Source organism: Manis javanica, chromosome 10 (genome assembly GCF_040802235.1).
Source record: "Manis javanica isolate MJ-LG chromosome 10, MJ_LKY, whole genome shotgun sequence".
Classification (NCBI taxonomy): domain Eukaryota; kingdom Metazoa; phylum Chordata; class Mammalia; order Pholidota; family Manidae; genus Manis; species Manis javanica.
In genome coordinates, this window is record NC_133165.1 from 87,533,129 (window position 1) to 87,557,564 (window position 24,436).

The 24,436-nt window shown below is 35.7% G+C and overlaps 1 protein-coding gene and 1 pseudogene across 9 annotated transcripts in view; both read right to left on the reverse strand.

The window, feature by feature from the left end:
* LARP4 (La ribonucleoprotein 4) overlaps positions 1-13,940 on the reverse strand; it is a 58,014-nt gene extending 44,074 nt beyond the window's left edge. For 3 of the 9 annotated variants that reach the window (XM_073213531.1, XM_073213532.1, XM_073213530.1), the window contains exon 1: positions 13,780-13,939. In XM_073213531.1, coding sequence (XP_073069632.1) covers positions 13,780-13,797 — 18 coding nt within the window. In that variant the 5' untranslated portion in view covers positions 13,798-13,939. Of the gene's footprint in view, positions 1-727; positions 803-3,721; positions 3,771-12,748; positions 12,767-13,779 lie in introns of those variants that run through there. The other 6 variants (XM_036992129.2, XM_036992130.2, XM_073213533.1 and 3 more) reach the window with 5 other exon arrangements.
* Positions 13,941-22,386: 8,446 nt separating this feature from the next.
* LOC108396794 (ubiquitin-conjugating enzyme E2 variant 1 pseudogene) lies at positions 22,387-22,960 on the reverse strand (annotated as a pseudogene).
* Between the last annotated feature and the right edge of the window lie 1,476 nt (positions 22,961-24,436).

A 24,436-nucleotide genomic window follows, 5' to 3' on the forward strand; every position in this document is an offset into this window, starting at 1 on the left:
GGACGTTTTATGTCAAAGTGCTCTTTGGCTTTTGGTTTCAGGACTGCTAAAATCTTTTACAGTAACATCACAGCCAATGCTGATGGCTGATCAAACCTTGCAGGGGAGCAAAAGCATCTTTGAAGTTGCACTATTTGAATAACTATAGAAGCATCTCAGCTTAGAGACATTAATTCACAAATAAAACCTCATATGATAATTAGCTCATGGAGGAAACCAACTTTTTCTTATAGCACAACCAGGGGTCCCTGACAGCACAGGTACCAAGCTATTATTTAAAAACCTCTAAGTATCAATTTTAGAAAACAAGTCATCTTTATATGTCACTTTACTGACATGTGAACAATTAATGCTGTATCAAAAGTTTCTTATCAAAGGTTTCTATTGGTCAATAGAATCCATTCGGCCTAAATTAAACAGAAAGGTAAGCTATCAAAGGATAGTATCACTGCCAGTATATCACTGGAAGGGCTGAAAAAACAGATGCAGAAGTAACATTACCCAAAATAATGTTGCAGAAGTGGCTTGATGAAGAAACCACTATCCCTGCCACCACCACCGTGCACTAAATGCCAAAATTCAAATCCATTACAACATTTACCTTTGCCAGCACCAAAGCTACTTCTCTGTCAAACTTGAAACTATAAATTCCACTTAAAGCTGACCACCTCTACTGCCCACTCCTGCCTGCAAAATGGGAGTTATGAATAGAACCTCATTTCCTTACATTGTGTATTTTCAAACAGAAGTCATCTGTAGGGGCATCTGACTAGTGGCTCTTAGGTAACACGCCTGCATCCATCTAAATACGAGAAAAAAAGGGATTTTGAGTTTTTACTAGTACCTACACTGGAGAGGACTGACTTATAATATGGACATTTCTGCAAAGGTAGAAAGCTACTCAAAACTTGGGAGGCTACAAATATAACAAAGAGTCACTGTAAGAGATAAAGGCTAATATTTAACAAAAATATATTATGCCGAATGTACTCAATTTATGAATAAAATACCCAAATACTGGGGGGTTATGATAAAAAAAAAACGTATCTTTCACTGATGGGATACACTACATTAAGCATTTGAAATCAACTAAAATGTATTTCATCAGCCTCGTTAAGAGTACGCACACTAAAAGCCATTAAGGTACACAAGACATGCACAAGGATGCATGCTGCAGCACTGATCCCATGAGTGAAGACTGAAAACAACCTACATGTCCATGTACAGGCAAATGGTTAAATGAAATTTATTTAAAAATTTCCCTATTAGTATATTTCATAACATGGAATACCATAAAAGCTAAAAAAAAACAAAACAGGCCTATATACACTATTAGGGAAAGTGTATATAGGTCTGTTATGCTCCAAGGCATATTGTTCAATGAAAGAAAAAATCAAGCTGCAAAACAATAAGCACTGCTTTATCACTTACATTAGCAAACACATAAAATCACTGTACAATACATGTGTAAAAGCAGAAAAGGTCTGGAAGGTTACAACACCAACCTATTAACAACACAACTACAAATTACTAAGACATTTGCCAAACAGGGAAAATATATAAAAGCAAGCATGAGTAGTTAATTACAAAGTATTGTTTTACCTACTGAACTACTTAATGCCATTTTGACAAGTATAAAAAGAAACAACCAGTTCACTGCTATAATTTTTATCACATTTCTAAGCGTTGGCAATATTTATCAAAAGCCTTACCAATATACATTCTTTAGTCCAGAAATTCTACTTGTCAGATTTACTCAAAAGAGACATACAAAAATACATTAAGTACAAGAATGTTTGCCACTCTAATTTGGTAATACTGAAAAATAAGAAACATCTAACTGCTATGGTTTGAATGTTTGTGTACCCCCCAAATCAGTATGTTGAAAATATAATACTCACAGTATTGGGAAGTATGGCCTTTGAGAGGGGCTTAAATCAATGAACAGGATTAATGCTCTTGTAAAAGAGACCCCACAGAGCTCCTTAGCCCCTAACACCATGTGAGGAACAAAGCAAAAAGGCACTATGAACTGTAAGGCCCTCACCAAACACCAAATCTTCTGGTACTATGATCCTGGATTTCCCAAAAGTAAATTTCTGTTGTTTTTAAGCTACCCACCCAGTATCTGTGATATTGTTATAGCAGCCCAAATGGACCAAGACACCAACCACAGATCATTCAACAACTGTAGCCCAGCCATATACAGAAAACCCCAGAGCCTTAAAACCAGACTGCATATGAAACTAGTGAAGTCTAAATAAGTTCTATGATGGATCATACTAATGTCAACTTGCTAGTCTTAATATTACACTACAGTTAGGCAAGGTGTTACTACTCGGGGAAACTGGGCAAAAATGTACACGGGACCACACAGTACATTTTGGGGCAAGTTCCTTGTAAGTCTATGATTATGTCAAAGTAAAGTCTTTAAAAATGGAAAAAAATACTGTAGACATGGAAATGTTCACAGAAACTTGGAAAAAAATAAAGCAAATTGGTATCTTATGACAGAGGTGACTCAATTTTGTGGAATAAGCACAAGCACAGAAAATCTAAAAAGCAGCAGTGTTCCTGGCTACAAATAAGCAGTAGCATTTTGTATTTGCATTTTATGCCTTTCTGTACTTTCCTACAATCTATCACTTTTACAATCTATTATTTTTCCTATGTGTGTATTATTTTTATAATCAGAAAACATACAATAGAACATTTAAGATCAAAATTAAAAGATGTCTCAACTGGGAAAATCATTCTCGTCAAGTGCCATATAAGAAAAGCACAAACAAGCAACAGACAATTTAAAGTAAAGAGTACCCTGAAAGCTAATAAACATGGGGAAATGTTCAATTTCATTAGTCAATGAAAAAATGCATAGTGAATTTTGACAAATGAGACTGCCTGCTGCTGACAAAGATGCAGCAAACTGGGTGACAGTAGAAACTGTCATAACGCTTTTGGAAAACAATTTGTCAATATCGATACAGAAACTTTAAAAATATTCTTTGACCTACTGTGGTAGATTTTAGTCTAAGGACTTCATACACAAGTGTCCTTTATTAACATAAGGAAAAACTGGAAACTGAAAATGTCCATCAAAAAAAAGCTGATGTGTTTTTCTGTAACGAACAGTCTTTAAAATTGACACAATAATGAATTTGACAAGTCAGCTGAACAGAACAAAGGCTTATTTTTTTCATTTAAATTCTAGATAACCACATCTGATTCACCTTTTGACTAAGGTTTAATAAAGAACTCCATTTCTTCCACAGAACTAGAAGCCTCATGAAACTCTATTAAAGGATGTCATTTGTCCAAGTGCACAATGAAAATGAAACTACCTGCCAACATACACACAGTAGGCAAACACACAGATTCTCTCAAATTACCATAAAAATATTCAAACTGTGAGTGTGTAAAAACTCACACATCAATCACCACCTCTATTTCTATGCAATATGTCATCATGAATGCATAAGCCAAAAGCCATCCCCATCTAAGCCAAAACCATCCCCATTATTGGCCCATTGTATGCCAGTTCCTATCTGGGGAGAGATATAAGTGAAAGGAAAAAAAGGGAAACATCAAATTCTTGGCAAAACAATACCTTCCCATCATAGGAGACAGCAGTTTTAAAGTAACAGAAGCAAGAATTAAAAGTCACTATAAATATGGTGAAACAATCTCTTCAGTCAGTTACATAGCCATTTATTTCACTTACCTATTTACCATCAGAAACAGAAATCCCATTCCACTTAACCCTACAAATGCTGAAAAACAGAAATAAAGTGTATAAATTGATTAAACTTATTTGCCTCATGGCAGGATCAATCATCCAGGTGTAATTTTTACATCACCAATATTGAGAGGACCAGTAAATTACAAGTGCTTATAAAGAAAAAGACACAAACCAAACCAAACACCTGTCATTTCATCTAGCATAAAACTTCAGGGTCCTACCACAAGATGATAAGGTACATTTTACGGAAAGTTAAGATGAAAATGAAAGTGGAAATTTTTTACCCATTTTGACAGGGTAATAATTATTTATAAAACACTTAATTCATCTTCATAACAACTTCAGGTAATACTATCACCCACATTTTGAATACAAGGAAAAAATTACTTTGCCTGAAGGTAAAGCAATCTGCCCAGGTTGCATAGCTAGCAAGAGCCAGGATTTGAACCTAGGCGGTCTGCAGTCTGCCGCTATCCTATAACTGTCAGCCACTACACTACAACTGTCCTACAGAAAACTTTAATACGACAACCAGTTACATACTATTTAAGGAATATTGTAAATCTCTTTACCAAGTCAAATGGTCCCTGAACCCAGAGGCTAGTAATTCAGAAGAAATGGACAGAGAAAACACCCACCAGGTAAAAACAAGAGCCCCCAAGGCATATGTCAATTAATCTCTGCAATGACTTCTAGCCTTGGGCCAAGGTACAGCTAATTTTCAGTTAACAAAAGAATAATATTCATGTTATTTCATGCAATAAAATTTTCCACCTTTCACAAAACATTTATTCTAACCTGGATTATTTTGTCTGCAAACTCCACAACAGCAGTAACCTTGCCTAACAGTCTACTGCTGTCTAGCACCTTGAACACTGATTAGCACATAGAAGGCCAACAATAAAATAAGTTGAATGAATCAATGCATGGATATCTCCTATACAAGTATTTCTCAAACATTACATACAAATCACCTAGGGATTTTGATAAATTGCAGATTCTTATTCAGCAGTTCAGGGCTAGCACCAGAGTTTGGATTTGTATTCTAACAAGCCCCTGGGTAAAGACTTTTGCTGCAGGTCTGGGGGGTCACACTCTGAAAAGCAAGGAAACTAGATTACTCTAGGTCATTTCCCCTGAGCTTTCCCAGTTGTCAGGAATCAGGATTTTCTTACTTTCTGCTGTGGAAGAAAACCTTAAGTTTATTAATCAATAAACTCATTACTGCTGATACTCTAATACAAGAGTTATTTTCCCAAATTCCCGGTACTTCTGTAAGATGGCATCTGAATGAAAACAAAACAAAAAACTAAGGCCTCAACAGATCAGTGGCTTTTTTTTTTTTTTTTTGCGGGTGGTGGTGGTGGTGATGGATTGCTCTTAAAATATAATCCAAATCACAGATTTCTCCCCAGAAATTTCTATATATAAGATTCATGAACTCTCTTATTAAAGATTATTAAATAGATATTTAGCATTTAAGTAATTTAAATAGCCCTCAAAATACTGAGTCATTTTACTTCAAGTTGGTCATGTGATAAAGCCAGTGGCTAACTATACAAATGAACTAAGAAAAACCCTCAAACCTTAAATATCATTATTAAATATCAAATCCTTTTCAGAAAATGGCACCTTTTAGTTCCTTGTGTATATAGTCAACTCAGCAAACTGTTTGTTATGTAAATGACCAGAAAACTGAGATATCTTCAATAAGCATATGAAAGCAGCAGTTCAGTGTTTACTGTGTACCAGTACTCTTCTAAGTGCTTTACATTAACTGTCAATCTTCTTAACAACCCTGAGATATTAATATTATCTTCATTTATTAGTATTATGCTCAATTTACAGATAAGGAAACTGAGACTCACAGATTAAACAACTTGCCCAAGATCATACAACTCAAAAGTGGCCCAACCTGAGCAGTCTGCTTGGCCCCAGAGTCCAGGTTCTTAACCACTCTTTCTTGCAACCTTGTATATAAATGTACCACATCATTATTACTCAATCACTGCCCTATATTTTCCTTCCACAACTCAAAAGGCTAGAGTATTCCTTCTTCTCTTACTTTGCTCAGCTATGAATTTTTATAAAACTTATAATTTCCTATAACCAATCCAATAACAAATATCTTAGTGATAAACTATGTACACTATGTTGCTTTGTTAAGGATATGGGGGAAAAAACTGCCAATAAGCACACAGTGAATCTCTAGTCTTTTCTGAAAAAATTAAAAGCTGTAATACAAACCTGGGCATTTTTGAGAATGGAACAGGGTACAACATCTGTTAGAGAAAATAGGTGCAGACTGTGACTGTTCAAGACATAACAGGAAGTATGGTCACCTGTTTCGTAGCTTAATGTATCTAGTGTTATGAAATACTGGCAAACCATGCGCTACAGAAACCCTACATTACTCCTGACATCTTTGTCCTGACACAGAAAATGCTTTTCTCTTTCCTTGGTAATAAATAAACCAGACAAAACTTAATTCTTATCTTTGGAGTTTGGCTTTATGCCTATAGTTCATAATCTACCCCTAGCAATATTCATCTAAGGTACTCCTCTGTCTTTGGAGCTAGTCATTTATAAATAGAGATATTTTCTGAACCAAAGATTAATTCAAGTGGTCTGACAAGGCAACAGACATGAGAGGAAACATGACTATGTAATATTCAAAAGTTTTTTTCTTACATTTACCTATACTTAAACATTAGAAAAAAATTGTTTTCCCCACAGAGCAAATATAAGGTGTCTATTTGCATTTTATCACTTGTATTCTTTGAAATCTTGCATATAAATGAGTGTATTTAAACATGCTGCAATCTTCATTCTTGCTTTAAAAGATTTATTTGCCCAATTAAAACTGTAATCTCAAACTATAAGAAATTTAAAAATAAGGTAATTACCCTGTTGGGCTGACTCAGAATCAGAGCAAATAGTAACAAGCCTGGATTCAAACTCAAAAAGTTATACATCTCTTAAATCAGTGCTATCTTACAGCAGTTTTTGCAATTACCAGTGCTGCTACCACGTAGTTTTAGTAAAATTTATAGACATATTTAATATGTAAGGCACAAATTCTAGTCATTTTGGAGGGCAAATACATACTGGACAATTTACATCACAACAGTTGCTCTGATAATCACATGACAGAGTCTGATAAGCCCTTATCCACACAGTATTATAAGGCTTAATAAATAAACATCACAAACACGATGAACTCAACCCATTTCATTAGAAAGTATTATTCTCAAATTACAGATAGGAACTTGAGGCTCAAAAAAGCTGTCACTTGGCACAGTTCATACAGCAACATTTGAATCCAGGATTCCAAACCCCTTACAGAAAAAAACAACACAAAAGATTACAAAGTTTTCAAGGAGACTGGGAATCTCCTTCAAGTATTAAACTTTAAAGAAAACAAATCTTAAGGAAAACACAGAACATAGGAATGGTAAATTAAAATGCTATGAATGTTATCAGATCTAGAAAGTTATTTTCCATTTTCCTTTAAGGATATTTGAAAAGGAGGTTAGAAATAGTTTTTATGACTTCACAGTGATAGCTGGATTATGATTTCTCAACTTCCTCTGCTATTCAGACTCAGACCCCATTTCTAATCAAAGGGTCAAATATTTTTTTAAGCTCCTATGAAGATGACAAAATTACAGATTTGAAATGGTCATGTCTGGTACTAAGGATCCATTAGCTCGGAAGTAATATAAAACTGTCAAGATCAAATGAACAAACGCAAATGTTAAAAAGTTTGAGTATGAGTATTTCTATAATTACTAGTTTTTCATATTCTGTAATTTGAAGCACAAGGTACTTTTACATCATTATGTTCACTTTTGAGCATTTTATTCCACTTTACACACTTCAAAAATAATTTCTACTTCACGTTCAATCCATATCTGAAATTACTTGAATATATTTTTATCCATTTTTAAATTCTAAATCCAGCTCCAATAAATAGTCGAAAATAAAACTGTTCAATGGCAATCAGACAACACAAAGAAATAAAAAGCATCCAGATTGGCAAGGGAGAAGTCAACTGTACCTGTTTGCAGATGACATGATATTGTACATAAAAAACCCTCAAGAATCCACTCCAAAACTACTAGATTTAATATCTGAATTCAGCAAAGTTGCAGGATACAAAATTAATACAGAAATCTGTTGCATTCCTATACACTAACAATGAACTAGCAGAAAGAGAAATCAGGAAAACAATTCTATTCACAATTGCATCAAAAAGAATAAAATACTTAGGAATAAACCTAACCAAGGAAGTGAAAGACCTATACCTTGAAAACTACGGGACACTCTTAAAAGAAATTAAAGAGGACACTAATAAATGGAAATTCATCCCATGCTCTTGGCTAGGAAGAATTAATATTGTCAAAATGGCCATCCTGCCTAAAGCAATCTACAGATTCAATGCAATCCCTAGCAAAATACCTATAGCATTCTTCAATGAACTAGAGAAAATAGTTCTAAAATTTATATGGAACCACAAAAGACCCCTCAGAAGGAAGAATAAAGCAGGGGGAATTATGCTCCCTGACTTCAAGCTCTACTACAAAGCCACAGTAATCAAGACAATCTGGTACTGGCACAAGAACAGACCCACAGACCAGTGGAACAGACTAGAGACTCCAGATATAAACCCAAGCATATATGGTCAATTAATATATAAAGGAGCCATGGATATACAATGGGGAAATGACAGCCTCTTCAACAGCTGGTGTTGGCAAAACTGGACAGCTACATGTAAGAGAATGAAACTGGATTATTGTCTAATCCCATACACAAAAGTAAACTCAAAATGGATCAAAGACTTGAATGTAAGTCATGAAACCATAAAACTCTTAGAAAAAATATGGGCAAAAATCTCTTGGACATAAACATGAGAAACTTCTTCATGAACATATCTCCCTGGGAAAGGGAAACAAAAGCAAAAATGAACAAGTGGGACTATATCAAACTAAAAAGCTTCTGTACAGCAAAGGATACCATCAGTAGAACAAAAAGACATCCTACAGTATGGGAGAATATATTCATAAATGACAGATCCGATAAAGGATTGACATCCAAAATATATAAAGAGCTCACATACCTCAACAAACAAAAAGCAAATAATCCAATAAAAAAATGGGCACAGGATCTGAACTGACACTTCTCCAAAGATGAAATTCAGATGGTCAATAGACACATGAAAAGATACTCCACATCACTAATCATCAGGGAAATGCAAATTTAAACCACAATGAGATATCACCTCACACCAGTTAGGATGGCCACCATCCAAAAGACAAAAAACAACAAATGTTGGCGAGGATGTGGAGAAAAGGGGAACCCTCCTACACTGCTGGTGGGAATGTAAACTAGTTCAACCATTGTGGAAAGCAGTATAGAGGTTCCTCAAAAAACTCAAAATAGAAATACCATTTGATCCAGGAATTCCACTCCTAGGAATTTACCCTAAGAATGCAGTTTCCCAGTCTCAAAAAGACATACGCACTCCTATGTTTATCACAGCACTATTTACAATAGCCAAGAAATGGAAGCAACCTAAGTGTTCATCAGCAGATGAATAAAGATGTGGTACATATACACAATGGGATAGTATTCAGCCATAAGAAGAAAACAAATCCTACCATTTGCAACAACATGGATGGAGCTAGAGGGTATTATGCTCAGTGAAATAGCCAGGTGGAGAAAGACAAGTATCAGATGATTTCATTCATCTGTGGAGTATAACAATAAAGAAAAAACTGAAGGAGCAAAACAGCAGCAGACTCACAGAACCCAAGAATGGACTCACAGTTACCAAAGGGAAAGGGACTGGGGAGGATGGGTGGGAAGGGAGGGATAAGGGGGAAAACAGGGCACTACGATTAGCACACATAATGTAGGGGGATGGGGACATGGGGAAGGCAGTATATACAGAGAAGACAAGTAGTGATTCTATAGCATCTTACTATGCTGATGGACAGTGACTGTAATGGGATATGTGGGGGTGACTTGATAGTAGGGGGAGTCTAGTAACCATAATGTTGTTCAAGTAATTGTACAATATCAAAAGAAGAAAAAAGAAAACTGTTCAAAAGCCACTGAGCTATTCACTAACAATTCTTACATTCATTTCACAATTCATTTAGGCACTTTCTTCTAAGTCATTAAAAAAATAATCTTCAGTCGGTGGTATTTAATATCTTTTATAAATAAATGACTAAGCTTGTGGGAAAGATCCCTGTATTTAGGGTGAAAGGCACCACAGTATGATTACTATAATATAAAATTAATGAAAATTTATCTAGGTAAACATCCCACTTATTTCAGAGTCTAAAGCTAACCTAAAATTTAAAATCTCATCACACAAAAAGGCAGAAAACGTTTAAAAGTCAGATAAATTATTTTAAAAATTATGTAAGGTCTAGGAGAAGGGGGCAATGGGGAGATAGTGTTTATTGTGTAGTTTTGCAATATGAAGTGTTCTAGATATGGATGGTGGTGATGGCTGCACAGTGTAAATGTAGTTAACACAACTGAACCGTACACTTAAAAATGGTTAATGATAAATCCTGTAATATGTATTTTACCAAAATTTAAACAAATTTTAAGTTATGTGGGAGGTATCAAAGCATTCCAGGATGCATTTGAAAGTCATTGCTAACTAAATAAGTGGTTGAAAGTATTTATTTTCAGGGGAAAAACTCAAATAGAGATAGAAACTCAATTCAAACACTGCCAAACAACTAGAACAGACATACTGCCTGAAAATATTAGAGAAGGAAAATGATCTGAAAAATGAACAAAATGCTAGCAAACATAAAAAAAATTGAAAAAATTGCAAACTGTCTTCTTGGTACTCAAAAAACTTAAGTAATTTGCTAGCAGCCAGAAAAAGAGCACATATTGCCATTTCAAATTAACAAAATTTGTTGTAATCGTATTTGTGTTGGAATATGTTTGACAATTTTGTGAATTATCTACCATTTCTAATCTATCAGAAAGCAAGACATTGTACATGTCTCCTTCAGACAGAGGTGAGAAAAAAAAACTACTTAAATTAATACAGCTCTTTGTCTGCAAGACCAAGTTTAAAGAAGTTAAATCTCAATATTATTTAAAAGAGGATTCTTTTCCTGTAGATCTCAATTGCAGTATAGCTAGGTAACTTAGAGTTCTAATTCCAGTTTCAATATTCACTCACTATAGAATCTTGAGCAAGTTTCTTAAATTGTCTGTGCTTTAGTTTATCTCTAAAATGGAGATAATTCTATTTAACTCACAGGTACGCTTGGGTAGATGTATATACATGCAAAAACACTTAACAGGCCTGACAGAGTAAGCAGGATACACTGTTGTTATAGTATTACTGTTATTGCTACAATTATTTATTTAACTGATTCCAGTTATAAACTAGTTAAGCTGGGGTTTTCTCCAGAAAAATGCACACAAAAAGACTTTAACACAACTGTAGAGGACTCACGGATCCCAGATTAGAGAAGTCCCACCAAAGATAATCCACAAGGACTTGGTTTATAGTAAAATGGTTCTTAACCTCTCTTGTGCCAAGGGCCTTTTTAGTACTCAAGCTAATGTATGGATCTCTTCTCAGAATGTTTTTATGTATATGAAATACACAGTTCACAAAATAAGCCAATTAGTTATCAAAATACTTCAAAATTTCTAATTTAGTAATTAATATGTTTTACTAATGCATTAAATAAGATTTACATATAACAAGTAATGAGCATAAACTATTGCAAGGTAGCTGCAAAAGCTGTAATATATAAAAATATTTCTCTGGTTGCATTCATTGAAATTTCAATTCTTTTCAATTATACATTTCAATTAGAAGATAATGAAAATAAACAGGCATTTTTTTTCCCCCTCTCAACCAAGTTCATGGACTTCCTCAATCCTACCTAGGGACCCCAACTAACTATCCTTGGCTTAGAGGAAAGTGTAAAAGTTAAGTTTTGGAGCCAGAGACTTCTGTTCTAGAAACCAGACTTCAGACTTTAGTCCCCACGTTATTTACACCGGAATGACCTTAGACATCAAACTTGTGAGCTTTGGTTCACTCATTTAGAATAATTCCTATAGGTTGTAAGGATCAAACACTAGTTAACAAAACGCCAAATAATCAGTGTATTATTTTTTTTACTTATTTTACTGCCATATAGTCAGCTCCAAATATTTAATTACATTGTTAATTTTCAATAAAACTCTACAGGAGTAAAACTTAAAACCACATGCTGGTTCACAAAGAACATGATTAAGAGAAATATTAATCTTATGTAACAGTTTAGTAAGAGCCATGATTTGGGAATGAACTGTATCTAAATTCCAATTCCACTAGTTTACTTTTACTAAATTACTTAACTCCTCCACCTCAGTTTTCTCATCTGTAAAAACACTGCAATGTTTTAGAAACGAGGGGATCTAGCTTAAACACTCAATAAATGGAGCTACTATTAAAGTTCACGTTTAAACAAAGCCTAAGGAATCAATCTGGAACTCAAAAGTTTATTCTGGAATTCATGTTTATATAAATAAAACTCTGCAGTCTTTCTTTTGCTTGGCAATACACGTACACTTAAAACCTGCAGCATTTGCATGGCGTAACGTTCCTAACACAACTGGCACTTCTTAAAATCCTATCTGATTTCTTACCCTGCCGAAGGAAAACTATGAGGATAAAAAATGGTAAACAGAATGGATTCGCTAATTTTAAATCTTTTCATGATTTACTTAGCACGTTTCAATGAATGCCTATCATCAATTTATCTGAGGTAGCTCTGTCTCTTTAAAACTTTAAAATCCAATTTAAAGATCTCAAATTTATCAGCTACTTATGTCGGTTGGATTAAAAAAGGGTTAAAAAGGACGTATTTACTTCATGCCTCAGTATCACCGAATAAGACCCCTCCCACCCTCCCTCCCTCGAAAAAAGCCCGCCACAGACTGGCCCCAGCTCCGGACCCATTATACAACCTGTAAATTCTTTCTCTCATTGAAAAGATTCTTTTTATGGGCAGAGTTAACAAGTGCCAAGTTGCGAAGTTGCAGCTTTGCTAGTTTGACGTTTTCACAATGCAAGAACAATATGATCTGGAATCTACTCAAAGCTTAGCCAAGCAGTCAGCTGATGCTCACTGCACACGAGAGAAAGAAATAAGAGAAATTAAGCCTCATATTTGTGTACCTTTAAAACTAAAATAGGCCAACAGCAAACGTTCCAGTTAGAGTAATTTAAGTATTTCTATTGTTAAGTAACAATACAAAAAATGACTTTCCCGGGACTGAGTTTCTCTTTCTTGGAATTTTCCTTGTAAACGGCTTTTATCAGTTCATAAAACCAACCCCTCATCAAGGAGCCGCTGCCTGAGTAACTTTTACAAAAGGTCAAAGCGGTGCCTTTCAAGGCTTCCAAACCTCACTGGCCTCTCCGTTCACAGTAACTCGCTTTCATCCCACAGAACGTTCCAGAGACCTAGGGGCTGGGACCAAAGAAAATGTGGTGGGGGTTGCTAAAAAGCAGCTCTCAACTTTCTTGTCGAACACTCAAGCGGAATTGCACCTTCCTCCCTCCGCGGCCCCACATGTTGCTAGCGTCCCTCCCAGAGGGCCCCGCGAGGCCTCGCTTCACCCCCAGAACGCGCCCACCTGATTACCCTTTCCTCCGCAGACTCCGCCTCCCCACCCCCCTTCTCCAGCGGGTTTGCCTCCCTTAGGAGGTCCATATGGGACACTTTCCCCTTCCTCGGACCTTCAAGCCACACCGGACAGGCCTCGAATCTCCACTTTAAATTATCCCCCACTACGGCCCTCACCCCCCACAGCTTACTAAAGTGCTGTGAGAGCGCAGAGTGGGGCCGCAGGCCTGCACGGCCCAGGTGCTGTGTCAGCCTATCTGCCGGTACCGCGGCGTGTACGGCCTGGAAAGTCACATGGCGGTGGGACCGGCCGGCACCTTCACACTCCCGCTCTCCTCACAGCAGGGCGGTATTACCAAGTCCGCTCACCTCCACGAAGAGCAACATGTCGTCCTCTGCTCGGCCCAATCCTTCTTGTCGCCGCGATTCCAACTGACTTACAGGCCCGAGCCCCAATAGCTAGGGTAAGGACACTCGTCTGGCCCCTCCACCCGGCAGTGGACCCGGCTCCTCCCCCGCCGTCAGCCGCCGCGGCCTGACCCGCCCAGTTCCACCTCCCTTGAAACAGCAACTGTTTCCGGTTCTGAAGAACAACTGCTTCCGGAAAAAGAGAAAGCCCTCGGCGCGCTCAACTTTTGCACTACCTTTTCTAGCGGCGATATGGGATGTACTATCATCTGTCCTGGGGGAAGAAGGGAAGCGATCAGAGGAAGGCACCATTCTGTGCCACAGGGGTGTGAAAAATCTTATCGACGCATTTTAACCTTTGCGAAAAGGCTAGGTAACATGGCCAAAATGATTCCGCAGTTTTCGTAGCTCAAAATCTAGATCTGATAAAAAGCTGAGCTCCAGCGAAGTGTACTGAACAAACGCCCAACCCTGCCAGAGAAAAAGTAGAGAAGGGAGGAAAAACAGCAGTAATAGTAAATATATTACTAGTAGCTGCTGTGTATTAAATCCTTATTACGTGCCTGGCACTAAGTATTTTACGTGATTAATCTTAAAACAATTCTATGCGATTAGTACTATCTTATCCGCATTTTACAGTTGAAGGAGCCCTCTAGGAAGGCAGGTTTCCCTTAGACACACCGTCGGAGAACTTCGCCCCATATTTGAATCAGGTACCCACATCTCTGCTTACTATAATGCTACTTAAAAATACTTAGTCTGGATAGCCTCTTTGTTGATGTACTGCCATCACTTCAAATGAAATACACTAAAAACAAAGTTTTAAATTATCTTTCTAATTTTTTACTAGATGATCTAAATTCCTCACTATCATTAACAATGCCTAGTAGTATTTACCCCTCCTTCATCAGTCCATTTCTATATTCTAGTTCAGACATTCCTCTTTTGAAATAATCATATCTTGATCTTTTCCAGTGGATTTTTTCCCATTATTTCAAACATCTTCCTAAACTGAGGGTTTCCTTTACACCAAACTGCTGATATTTGCTTTCAAGACTTTATTTTGATCCACCTAGTCTCCCTTACTTTACCTCAAATGAATCTTTTTCACTAATATTAATTCCCCCCATCAAATTGCTGATATGTGCCCCATACTCTCCCTAATCTGATCCCCAGTAAACTCAACATTACTTTATCTCAATTAAACCAATCTCCTCACTTTTCCCCTGAAATACAGTACAGCATTAACCTTCAAAGCCATGGCTCAAGGTGTCTTCACTATCTGGAATACCTTCATTTGTCAATTAACCTTCTCTCTACATAAGGTTTTCCCAAAGACAGTGCTCCCCACAGATCTCTTCTTCATGTCCCTTGTTAATACTTGAATATTATATCGTATCTTTTCTTTCTTTTTTTTTCGTTTCTTCACAGGTACCCTATCATATAGTCTTCACAGTCTAGTATAATAGTAGCCACATAATAGTGTCTCAACAAATGCTTGTCAAATTGAAAGAGGAGAGATTTTAAAATTTGCTTTAAAAAGCCATCATTCCCAGGTGCTGATGAATGCCATGCTGCATAAAAAATATGAAAGAGAGAACACTCTGATGCTAAATTCATTGACAAGCATGTGGGCTGCTTTGTGAATGCCTACTGGGGTAAGCAATGTAAAGCAATTGAAAAATAAAAGTTATTTAATCTTATACTCTAATATTACCAACGAAGTACTAAAACAGATTAATTAATGTCAAGAAATGCTGGATAATATTTTAATCAAATCTCACATTTATAAAAATAATCTCCTTAATTATGGTCCTTTCAGAAAACATTATGAACTTTCTTGAGTAAATAGACTTAATTGTGATTTATATGAAACAAAGGATCATTTATGACTGGATTGGAGCTTGGGGGCAGCCTAACCATAAAAGAATTAATTCTGGGGCTTAGAAAAGTTTCCATAAGGAGTCAAGTCTGAAGCTATAATGGCTATCCAAATTTCAGACAGTTTCTGTGAGGAACTGAGGAAGAGTATGCCACATTTTATAAAAGAAAAACTAATGCACAGATTTGGTTTGGAGAGTTGCCAACTAGTGGATAGAGACAAATAATAAATTGCTACCCTTCAAAGAGATAAGTACTATAATAGAAAGTTTACAATGTGATTTTGGAACACAAAGGAGGGAGTAACTTAGATAATGAGATCTTAAAGAGAAGGGAACATATTTAATTTGCTTTCCATATATTGATTGATACTTTAAAAGACAACTACTTCATGATCCCGTCTCCCTTTTTCTGAAGGACTGAAACACATAAATTACTTAACTTTACAAAAGTTTATAACAAGGACTTAACATAGCACTGTTTCAATAAGAATTTAACATAGGAAGTTCTTGTGGAGAAATTATACACCCATAACTTATATATAAAGTATAAAACCTACAAAATATTATACAGTTCATGAATACATATACCAGGAGTAAAACTATATCAATGTAGACTAGACATAAATACATCAAATTCATGACTGTCATTGCCTCTGAAAAGGGAGAAAGGGGAAGGAAGGAGTCTGGGGAGACTTCAACTTTATCTCTAATGTTTTCTTTTACTTAAAAATATCTGAAGCAAATATGAAAAATGTTACTATTTATTTTAGGACAGAGGCACATGGCTATTTATTATATTACTTTCTGTACTTTTCATATTTTTTAAATTTAAAAATTAAAAAAAAAGCTACACAGTCAACAAAACCACCTGTCCTATAATTGCTCCAGCCTCCCAAATACTTTCACCTCCTCTGAAATCAAAGGAGCTGCCCAAAGTACTCCTCTTTCAGTTCAAAAGCAGTCTCTAGGGTTCTCTTCAGTTCCTCCAGCCAACTGTGGAACTTCAAAACCTTCTTCAGGGTTCCTTGAAAAAAGGAGTAACTAAGCTGGGCAGTGTGATTTTCATCCACATATCTTCCAAGTTGCTACATGTCTAGGAAAAGTTGATGGGCAGCTGAGGAAGTTGTAACACAATCCATTACAGGTTTTTAAATTCTTAAGCAAAATTTCAGGAAGAGAGAAGAACCAAGAGTTACATTTGATACACTGGATCCTGACACTTAGATTTTAAGCTCATTTAAGCAGGGCTATATCTTCTATTTCTTTTAGTGTTCTTGTTGTCTGTTCTTTTCTACCCTCCCTCCCCCCTTCACCCCTCTACTATCACAGCATACAGAATGCCTAGTTCTCTGCATATAATAAGCACTCTTTAAATGAGTCAATGGTAATGTCACATTAGGTGTATTATGACATCACTAGGACCAGAATACCATGGTTAGCAACCAGTTAATAGCAGATGAAACTACCACCTTTGGGAGCAGAAAGACCTCTTCTAGCTTCCTCTTGGACGCCTTTATTAGCATTTGCCTGCATTCTGTGAAAAAAGAAATTTAAAAAAAATCACTCAACTTTTCAAAATATTTATCAAAATGCAAAGAGATATAGAGAGTGAACCTGAATCAGAAAAAGAAATTTTGGATTACACCGTCATGTCCAGACAACCTCTTGATATGTCAATGGTCCCTAAGCTCGAGATCCCATTCACAGTACAGGATGTCATCTCTAAGATTGAGCAAGCACAGCTTTTGAGAGCCAGAGAGGTAGGTAGTAAATGAGAAGTTTACAGATTGAAACATTTTTTTAACTTTTCATGACCAGCTACATCTTTTATTTTAAAGTTCACTTTATTTCCATGATATTTGACTATGTTTGAGGTAATTTTAATGTCAAATGATAGTTTCACCTGACATGGTGGAGAGCAAATTCCAATTTTATATTATCTCTTTCACTTTCGTATCAATTAAGCTTTTTAAGAAATAAATCACATGGTATTGAGTAATTGGGATAGAAAAAAATTAAATTCTATAGCTAGTATTGATATATAATTTTAGTCAATAGTTTTCATTCTTGACTGAGGTTTTCTCAAATAGTTATCAACAAAAAGAAATATAGTTTGCTTTGAACTCAAGCTCCTTTTATTTCCTCTGAACACTTTGTGGAAGAGGAATTTACTGGCCAAGAGATATCCAAGGACAATGAACAAAGAGTTTTAATAATATGATAGACCCCAAATAATTAAGGCTACATTATAAGAAAAGGAAATTCTATTCTCTCCGACAGAATACAAAATCAGTCAGGTTAAAAGAAATTAATTCAGGGGAAGTTCTTTCCTGTCTGTAAAGAGTGCTAAAAATTTGTACTTTCTTGTTCTCCACATAGACTTACTCCTGCTCCCACAACTAGCAACGATAACAGTGTTTGCTTTTAACAGCTTTATTAGGTATAACTGACAACAGTAAACTATGTTCTTAAAATTATGATTGTGAAACCTTCGTCATTATCAATATAATGAACTTACCTATTATCCCCAAAAGTTTCTTCATGCCCTTTACAATCTCTTCCACATATCCTTCCCTGTTCCCCACCCCAATCAATGATTTGTTGTCACTATAGATTATTTTGCCTTTTTAAAGCATTATAAGTGGTATCAAACAGTATCTACTTTCTTCCATCTGTTTTATTTCACTTAGCGTAATTATCTTGAGATTCATCCACATTCTTGCATGTATGATGAGTCCTTTTGTTGTTTCAAGTTTGGGGTTATTACAAATAGATCTGTTATGTACATTCTTGTACTTATTTTATAAACTTATGCTTTCATTTCTTTTGGATAAATACCTAAATTTGGAATGGCTTGTCTATGTGGTATGTTAATTTTTTATTTTTAAAGTAAAATACAAAACTTTGAGAAAGTGGTTATACTCTTATATTGCACAAGCATGATGTGAGAGTTCAATTGCTCTTCATCTCTATCAACACTTGATGTTGTCAATCCTTTTAATTTTAGTAATTCTTAAAGGTATGCAGTTGACCCTTGAACAACATGGGGGTTGGGGCACTGACCTGCCTCCCCACTCAGAGAAAAACCACATATAACTTTTGACTTCCCCAAAATGAACTACTAATACCTTACTGTTGATTGGAAGCCCTACTAACATAAACAGTTGATTAACATATATTTTGTATGTTGCATGTATTATATACTGCACTCTTACAATAAAGTAAGCTAGAGAAAAGGAAATGCTTTTTAAAATTGTTACAAATCTCCAAAAAATTTTTCCAATATATTTATTGGTAAAAAATCCACTGGTAATTGGATATGCCAAGTTCAAATTCATGTTGTTCAAGAATCAACTGTATAATAGCATTTCACTGTGGTTTTCATTTGTGCTTTCATAAACACTAGTGATTTTGAGCAACTTTCCATGAGTTTATTTGCACTCTGTGGTAGTTCAAATATTTTGCCAATATTTTAAAAATTGAGTGGTCTGTGTTCTTATAATTCAGTTTTGAGTTTTCTTATGTATTCTGAATGCAACTCTTTTATCAGATGGGTGATGTGCAAATATTTTTCCCCATTCTGTGGCTTACCTTTTTCTCCTACTAATAGTGTCTTTCAAAGAACAAAATTCCTAAGTACACTTTATCAATGGTTTCTTTTGTGGATCATGCTTTTGGTATAGTAGATAATATATAATCAAACTTTGCCTAACTTAAGGTCACCTACATTTTCTTCTATGTATCCTTCCAGGAGTTTATACTTCTAGATTTTGCATTTAGGTCTAAGACCCATTTTGTCTTAGTCTACGTATATGATATCAAATGTGGAGTGAGATATTTTTTAAAAACAATTATTCTAGCTAAGGTTGAAAAGACTGTCCTTTGTCCATTGAATTTCATTTCCATCTTAATTGAAAATAAATTGACCATATATGTATTAATTAATGGACTCTAGTCTTTTCTCTCCACTTGTCTATTTTTAATGTCAATGCCACAGTATTACTGAGGTTTTATAATAATTCTTTAAATCATGTAGTTTTAGTTCTCTAACATTGTTTCTTTTCAGTTATGCCCATCTTCTCTCATGTATTCCTTTTACCCCCTTTTCCTCTTGGGCTTGTTTCCCTGGAGTGACACATTCAAACACTCAGAAACTGAAAACTGTCTTTACCCACACCGCTTTTTCCCTTTGCATTTTCATATGAAAGTTAGAATCAGTTTGTCAAATTTTACTAGAAAAAAAATCCTGCTGGTATCTTGATTGGGATTGTATTGAAGTTACATATCAATTTGTGGAGCATTGAAATCTTAACAATATTGAGTCTTATTACCCCTGATCACACCAAATCTCTCTATTTATTTAGGTCTAATTTTTCTGTGCAGTGCTTTGCAGTTTTCAGTGTATAAGGTCTTGCACATCTTTTGTCAGCTTTATCCTTAAGTATTTCATATTTTTCATACTATTATAAATAGTATTGTTATTTAATTTCTGTTCTCAATTGTTCACAACTAAAATAGAAATATAACAGATTTTTGTATATTGATCTTGTATACTGAAACCCAATTATCAGTCCTCATAGATTTTCTTTCTACATTCTTTAGGATTTTCTATATAGACATTCCTCTCATGTGCTAACAAAGACAATTTTATTTCCTCCTTTCATATCTGTGTGCATTTAAACTTCATTTTGCCTTACCAAGTAGGCTAGGACCTCCAGTATAAAGCTGAATAGACATGATGAGACATCCTTGCTTTGTTTTTGATGTTAGGGGAAAGCATTCAACCTTCCACCATTAAGTCTGACATAGCTGAATATATTTTACGGTGTTTATCAGGTTGGGGAAATCTCTTCTTCTCCTAGTTTGTTGAGATTTTTCTTTTTGGTATCGTTAATGTACAGTTACATGAGCAACATTATGGTTACTAGTCCCCCCCATTATCAAGTCCCCACCACATGCCCCATTAAAGTCACTGTCCATTAGCATAGTAAGATGCTATAGAATCACTGCTTGTCTTCTCTGTGTTGTACTGCCTTCCCCGGGCCCCACCCCCTACACTATGTGTGCTCATCGTAATGCCCCTTTTTCCCCCTTATACATCCTTTCCTACCCATCCACCACAGACCCTTTCCCTTTGGTAACTGTTAGTGTATTCTTTGGTTCTTTGAGTCTCCTGCTGTTTTGTTCTGTCAGTTTTTTCTTTGTTGTTATACTCCATAGATGAGTGAAATCATTTGATACTTCTCTTTCTCTGCGTGGCTTATTTCACCTAGCATGATACCCTCTAGCTCCATCCATGTTGTTGCAAATGGTAGGGTTTGTTTTCTTCTTATGGCGGAATAATATTCCACTGTGTATATGTACCACATCTTCTTTATTTATTCATCTACTGATGGACACTTAGGTTGCTCCCATTTCTTGGCTATTGTAAATAGTGCTGTGAAAACATACGGGTGCATATGTATTTTTGAGACTGAGCTCCTGGATTCTTAGGGTAAATTCCTAGGAGTGGATTTTCTGGGTCAAATGGTATTTCTATTTTGAGTTTTTTGAGGAACCTCCATATTGCTTTCCACAATGGATAAACTAATTTATATTCCCACCAGCAGTGTAGGAGGGTTCCCTTTTCTCCACATTATCACCAGCATTTGTTGTTCCTATTCTTTTCTATGTTGGCCATCCTAACTGATGTGAGGTGATATCTCATTGTGGTTTTAATTTGCATTTTCCTGATAATTAGCAATGTGGAGCATCTTTTCACGTGTCTGTTGGCCATCTGAATTTCTTCTTTGGAGAAGTATCTGTTCAGATCCTCTGCCCATTTTTTAATAGGGTTATTTGCTTTTTGGGTGTTGAGGCATGTGAGTTCTTCATATATTTTGGATGTTAACCCCTTGTCAGATATGTCATTTACAAATATATTCTCCCATACTGTAGGATGCCTTTTTGTTCCACTGGTAGTGTCTTTTGCTGTGCAGAAGCTTTTTAGCATGATGTAGTCCCATTTGTTCATATTTTATTTTGTTTCCCTTGCCCAAGGAGATGTGTTCATGAAAAAGTTGCTCAAGTTTATATTCAAGAGATTTTTGCCTATGTTTTCTTCTAAGAGTTTTATGGTTTCATTACTTAAATTCAGGTCTTTGATCCATTTTGAGTTTACTTTGTGTATGGGGTTAGACAATAATCCAGTTTCATTCTCTTGCATGTAGCAGTCCAGTTTTGCCAGCACCAGCTGTTGAAGAGGCTGTCATTTCCCTGTTGTATATCCATGGCTCCTTTATCGTATATTAATTGACCATATATGGTTGGGTTTATATCTGGGCTCTCCAGTCTGTCCCATTGGTCTATAGGTTGGTTCTTTTGCCAGTACCAAATTGTCTTAATTACTGTGGCTTTGTAGTAGAGCTTGAAGTTGGGGAGCGTAATTCCCCCCACTCTATTCTTCCTTCAGAGAGGGCTATTTTATATTGTTATAACACAACTTATATATTTCAAATGGACAAAAAATTAGTATCATTTAAAGTATCTTAAGATAAACTGCCTTTGAATGGACGCTTCCTTTACAGTACTTTGAGATCTACAAGAGGTATCTAGAAAATTTACTACTGTGGAAAATGAGGACTGCTTAAATCTAGTTACAGGGGAAGGAGGAAGGGCCTGCAGTCTTTCTTCTTGACTGATTGCTTTAATATGGTCCTTCAGGCAGCTGAGGGAGTTTCATATTTTCTTTAGACATCATTTAGGCCCTGAAGCTCTTGCAGGACAACTTTGATGCTGTCTGAATCCTGCCATTTTGCTAGCACTGATATGGTTCTTGGGTCCACCACTCCATTAGAACTATAAACTCCATTCATATTAATTTTTGTTACAAATCTTACAAGGGGTGGGAGCTGTTTCTAAGTATTTAGGTCCACATTCTAGTTTAAGGCTGTATATTCGGTTTTCATAAATCATTCTTGGAGGTCCAGTCATTATTGCTGACCATTTTGTAAGTGTCGGGTCTTCCTCATCTTCTAAACCCCAGGTAACTGTGCCATTGCTATTCCTTTCTGGCCTTCCACATCTTCCGATAGTTGGAAATTACAAGGGACTTTTACTCCTGTGCCCATTGTGGCTGCAATCTTGCATCGCTGTGGCTTGAAGTCCAGCCCCTTCTTCACCCCCGACCCAGCCGCCTGGCCCTTCTGTGCAGCCTGAGAGTTTTGACAAAGGCATACAAATGTGTAGTCACCACCAAAATCCAGATTTAATAGTTCCATCTCCTCCAAAAATTCCCTTGTGGTCAACCCACTTCACCACCCTCTGTCCCTGGCAACCATTAGTTTTTTGTCTCTATAGTTTCCCCTTTCCTGAAGGCCATATAAATGGAATCAAACGCTATGTAGTCATTTGAGTCTGTAAAACATTCATTCACCAATTGAAAGATATTTGGGTTGTTTCCAGTTTGGAGAATTATGAATAAAGTCACTACAAACATTCACATATAAGTTCTTCTAAAAACATAAGTCTTCATTTCTTTTAAGTAAATACCAAGGAATGGTATTGTTGGGTCATATGGTAATATATACACATTTATAAGAAATTACCAAACTGTTCTCTTAAGTTGCTTTACTATTTTGCATTCCCACCAGCAGTATCTGGAGTTCCAGTTGCTCCACATCTTTGTCGGTGCTTGGTATTGCCATCATTTGTTTAGATCTTTGAGTTCTTTCATCAATGTTTTGTATTTTTCAATGTACATATCTTACACTAATTTTGCTAGATTTATAGCTAAGTCTGTATTTCATGTTTTCAGTGTAATTGTAGATGATGTCATTTTATTAAATTTTAATTTCCAATTGTTTAATGCTAACACGTAGAAATCTGATTTTGATTTTTGTGTACTATTCTCTTATCCTGTGACTAGGTTAAACAATGGTAGCTTTTTTTTGTAGGTTCATTGGGAGTTTTACATAGACAGTCTTTTTTGTCTGTAAATAAAAACTGTTTACACTCTGCATTCTTTTATTTCCTCTTCTTACCTTATTGCACCAGGTAGGACCTTTATATAATGTTGAATAAAAGTGATTAGAGCAGAATCCATAGAGCACCTTAGACTTTTGCATTAAGTATGATACCAGCTGTAAATTTTTGGAAATTTTCTTTATCAGGTTGAGGAAGTTACTCTCTTTTTTCCTAGTTTGTTACAGAATTTTAAAAAAAATCATGAACAAATGTTGAAATTTGTCAGCTGGTTTTTCTGCTTCTATTGAGATAATTGTATGGTTTTTCTTCTTTAGTTTGTTGATATGTTGATTTATATTAATTTTCCAGTTTTGAATCCACCTTGCATTCCATAAATAAACCTCACTTGTTCATGATTTTTTAAATATATATTATTTGATTCTATTTTCTAATGTTAAGTATTCTGTGACTATGTTCATGAAGAATATTGGCTTATAGTTTTTTTTTTATGTCTGGTTTTGGTATCAGGGTAATACTGATCTCTATGAGTTGGGTAGTGTTATGTTCCTTCTTCAATTTTCTATAAGAACTTAAGAGCAATTGGTTAGATTATAATGTTTTTCTTCATCACTTGGCCTAGCAAACTTTATCTCTACTCTCCCATGTACCTGACTTAAATTATTTATTGCAACTGGATCATCTCTGGTTCTGACTGTAATATTTATAGCACCTAACACCTGATTACTTCTTTATTAAATTTCAAAACATTGAAAAAATTTTAATTTGTAACA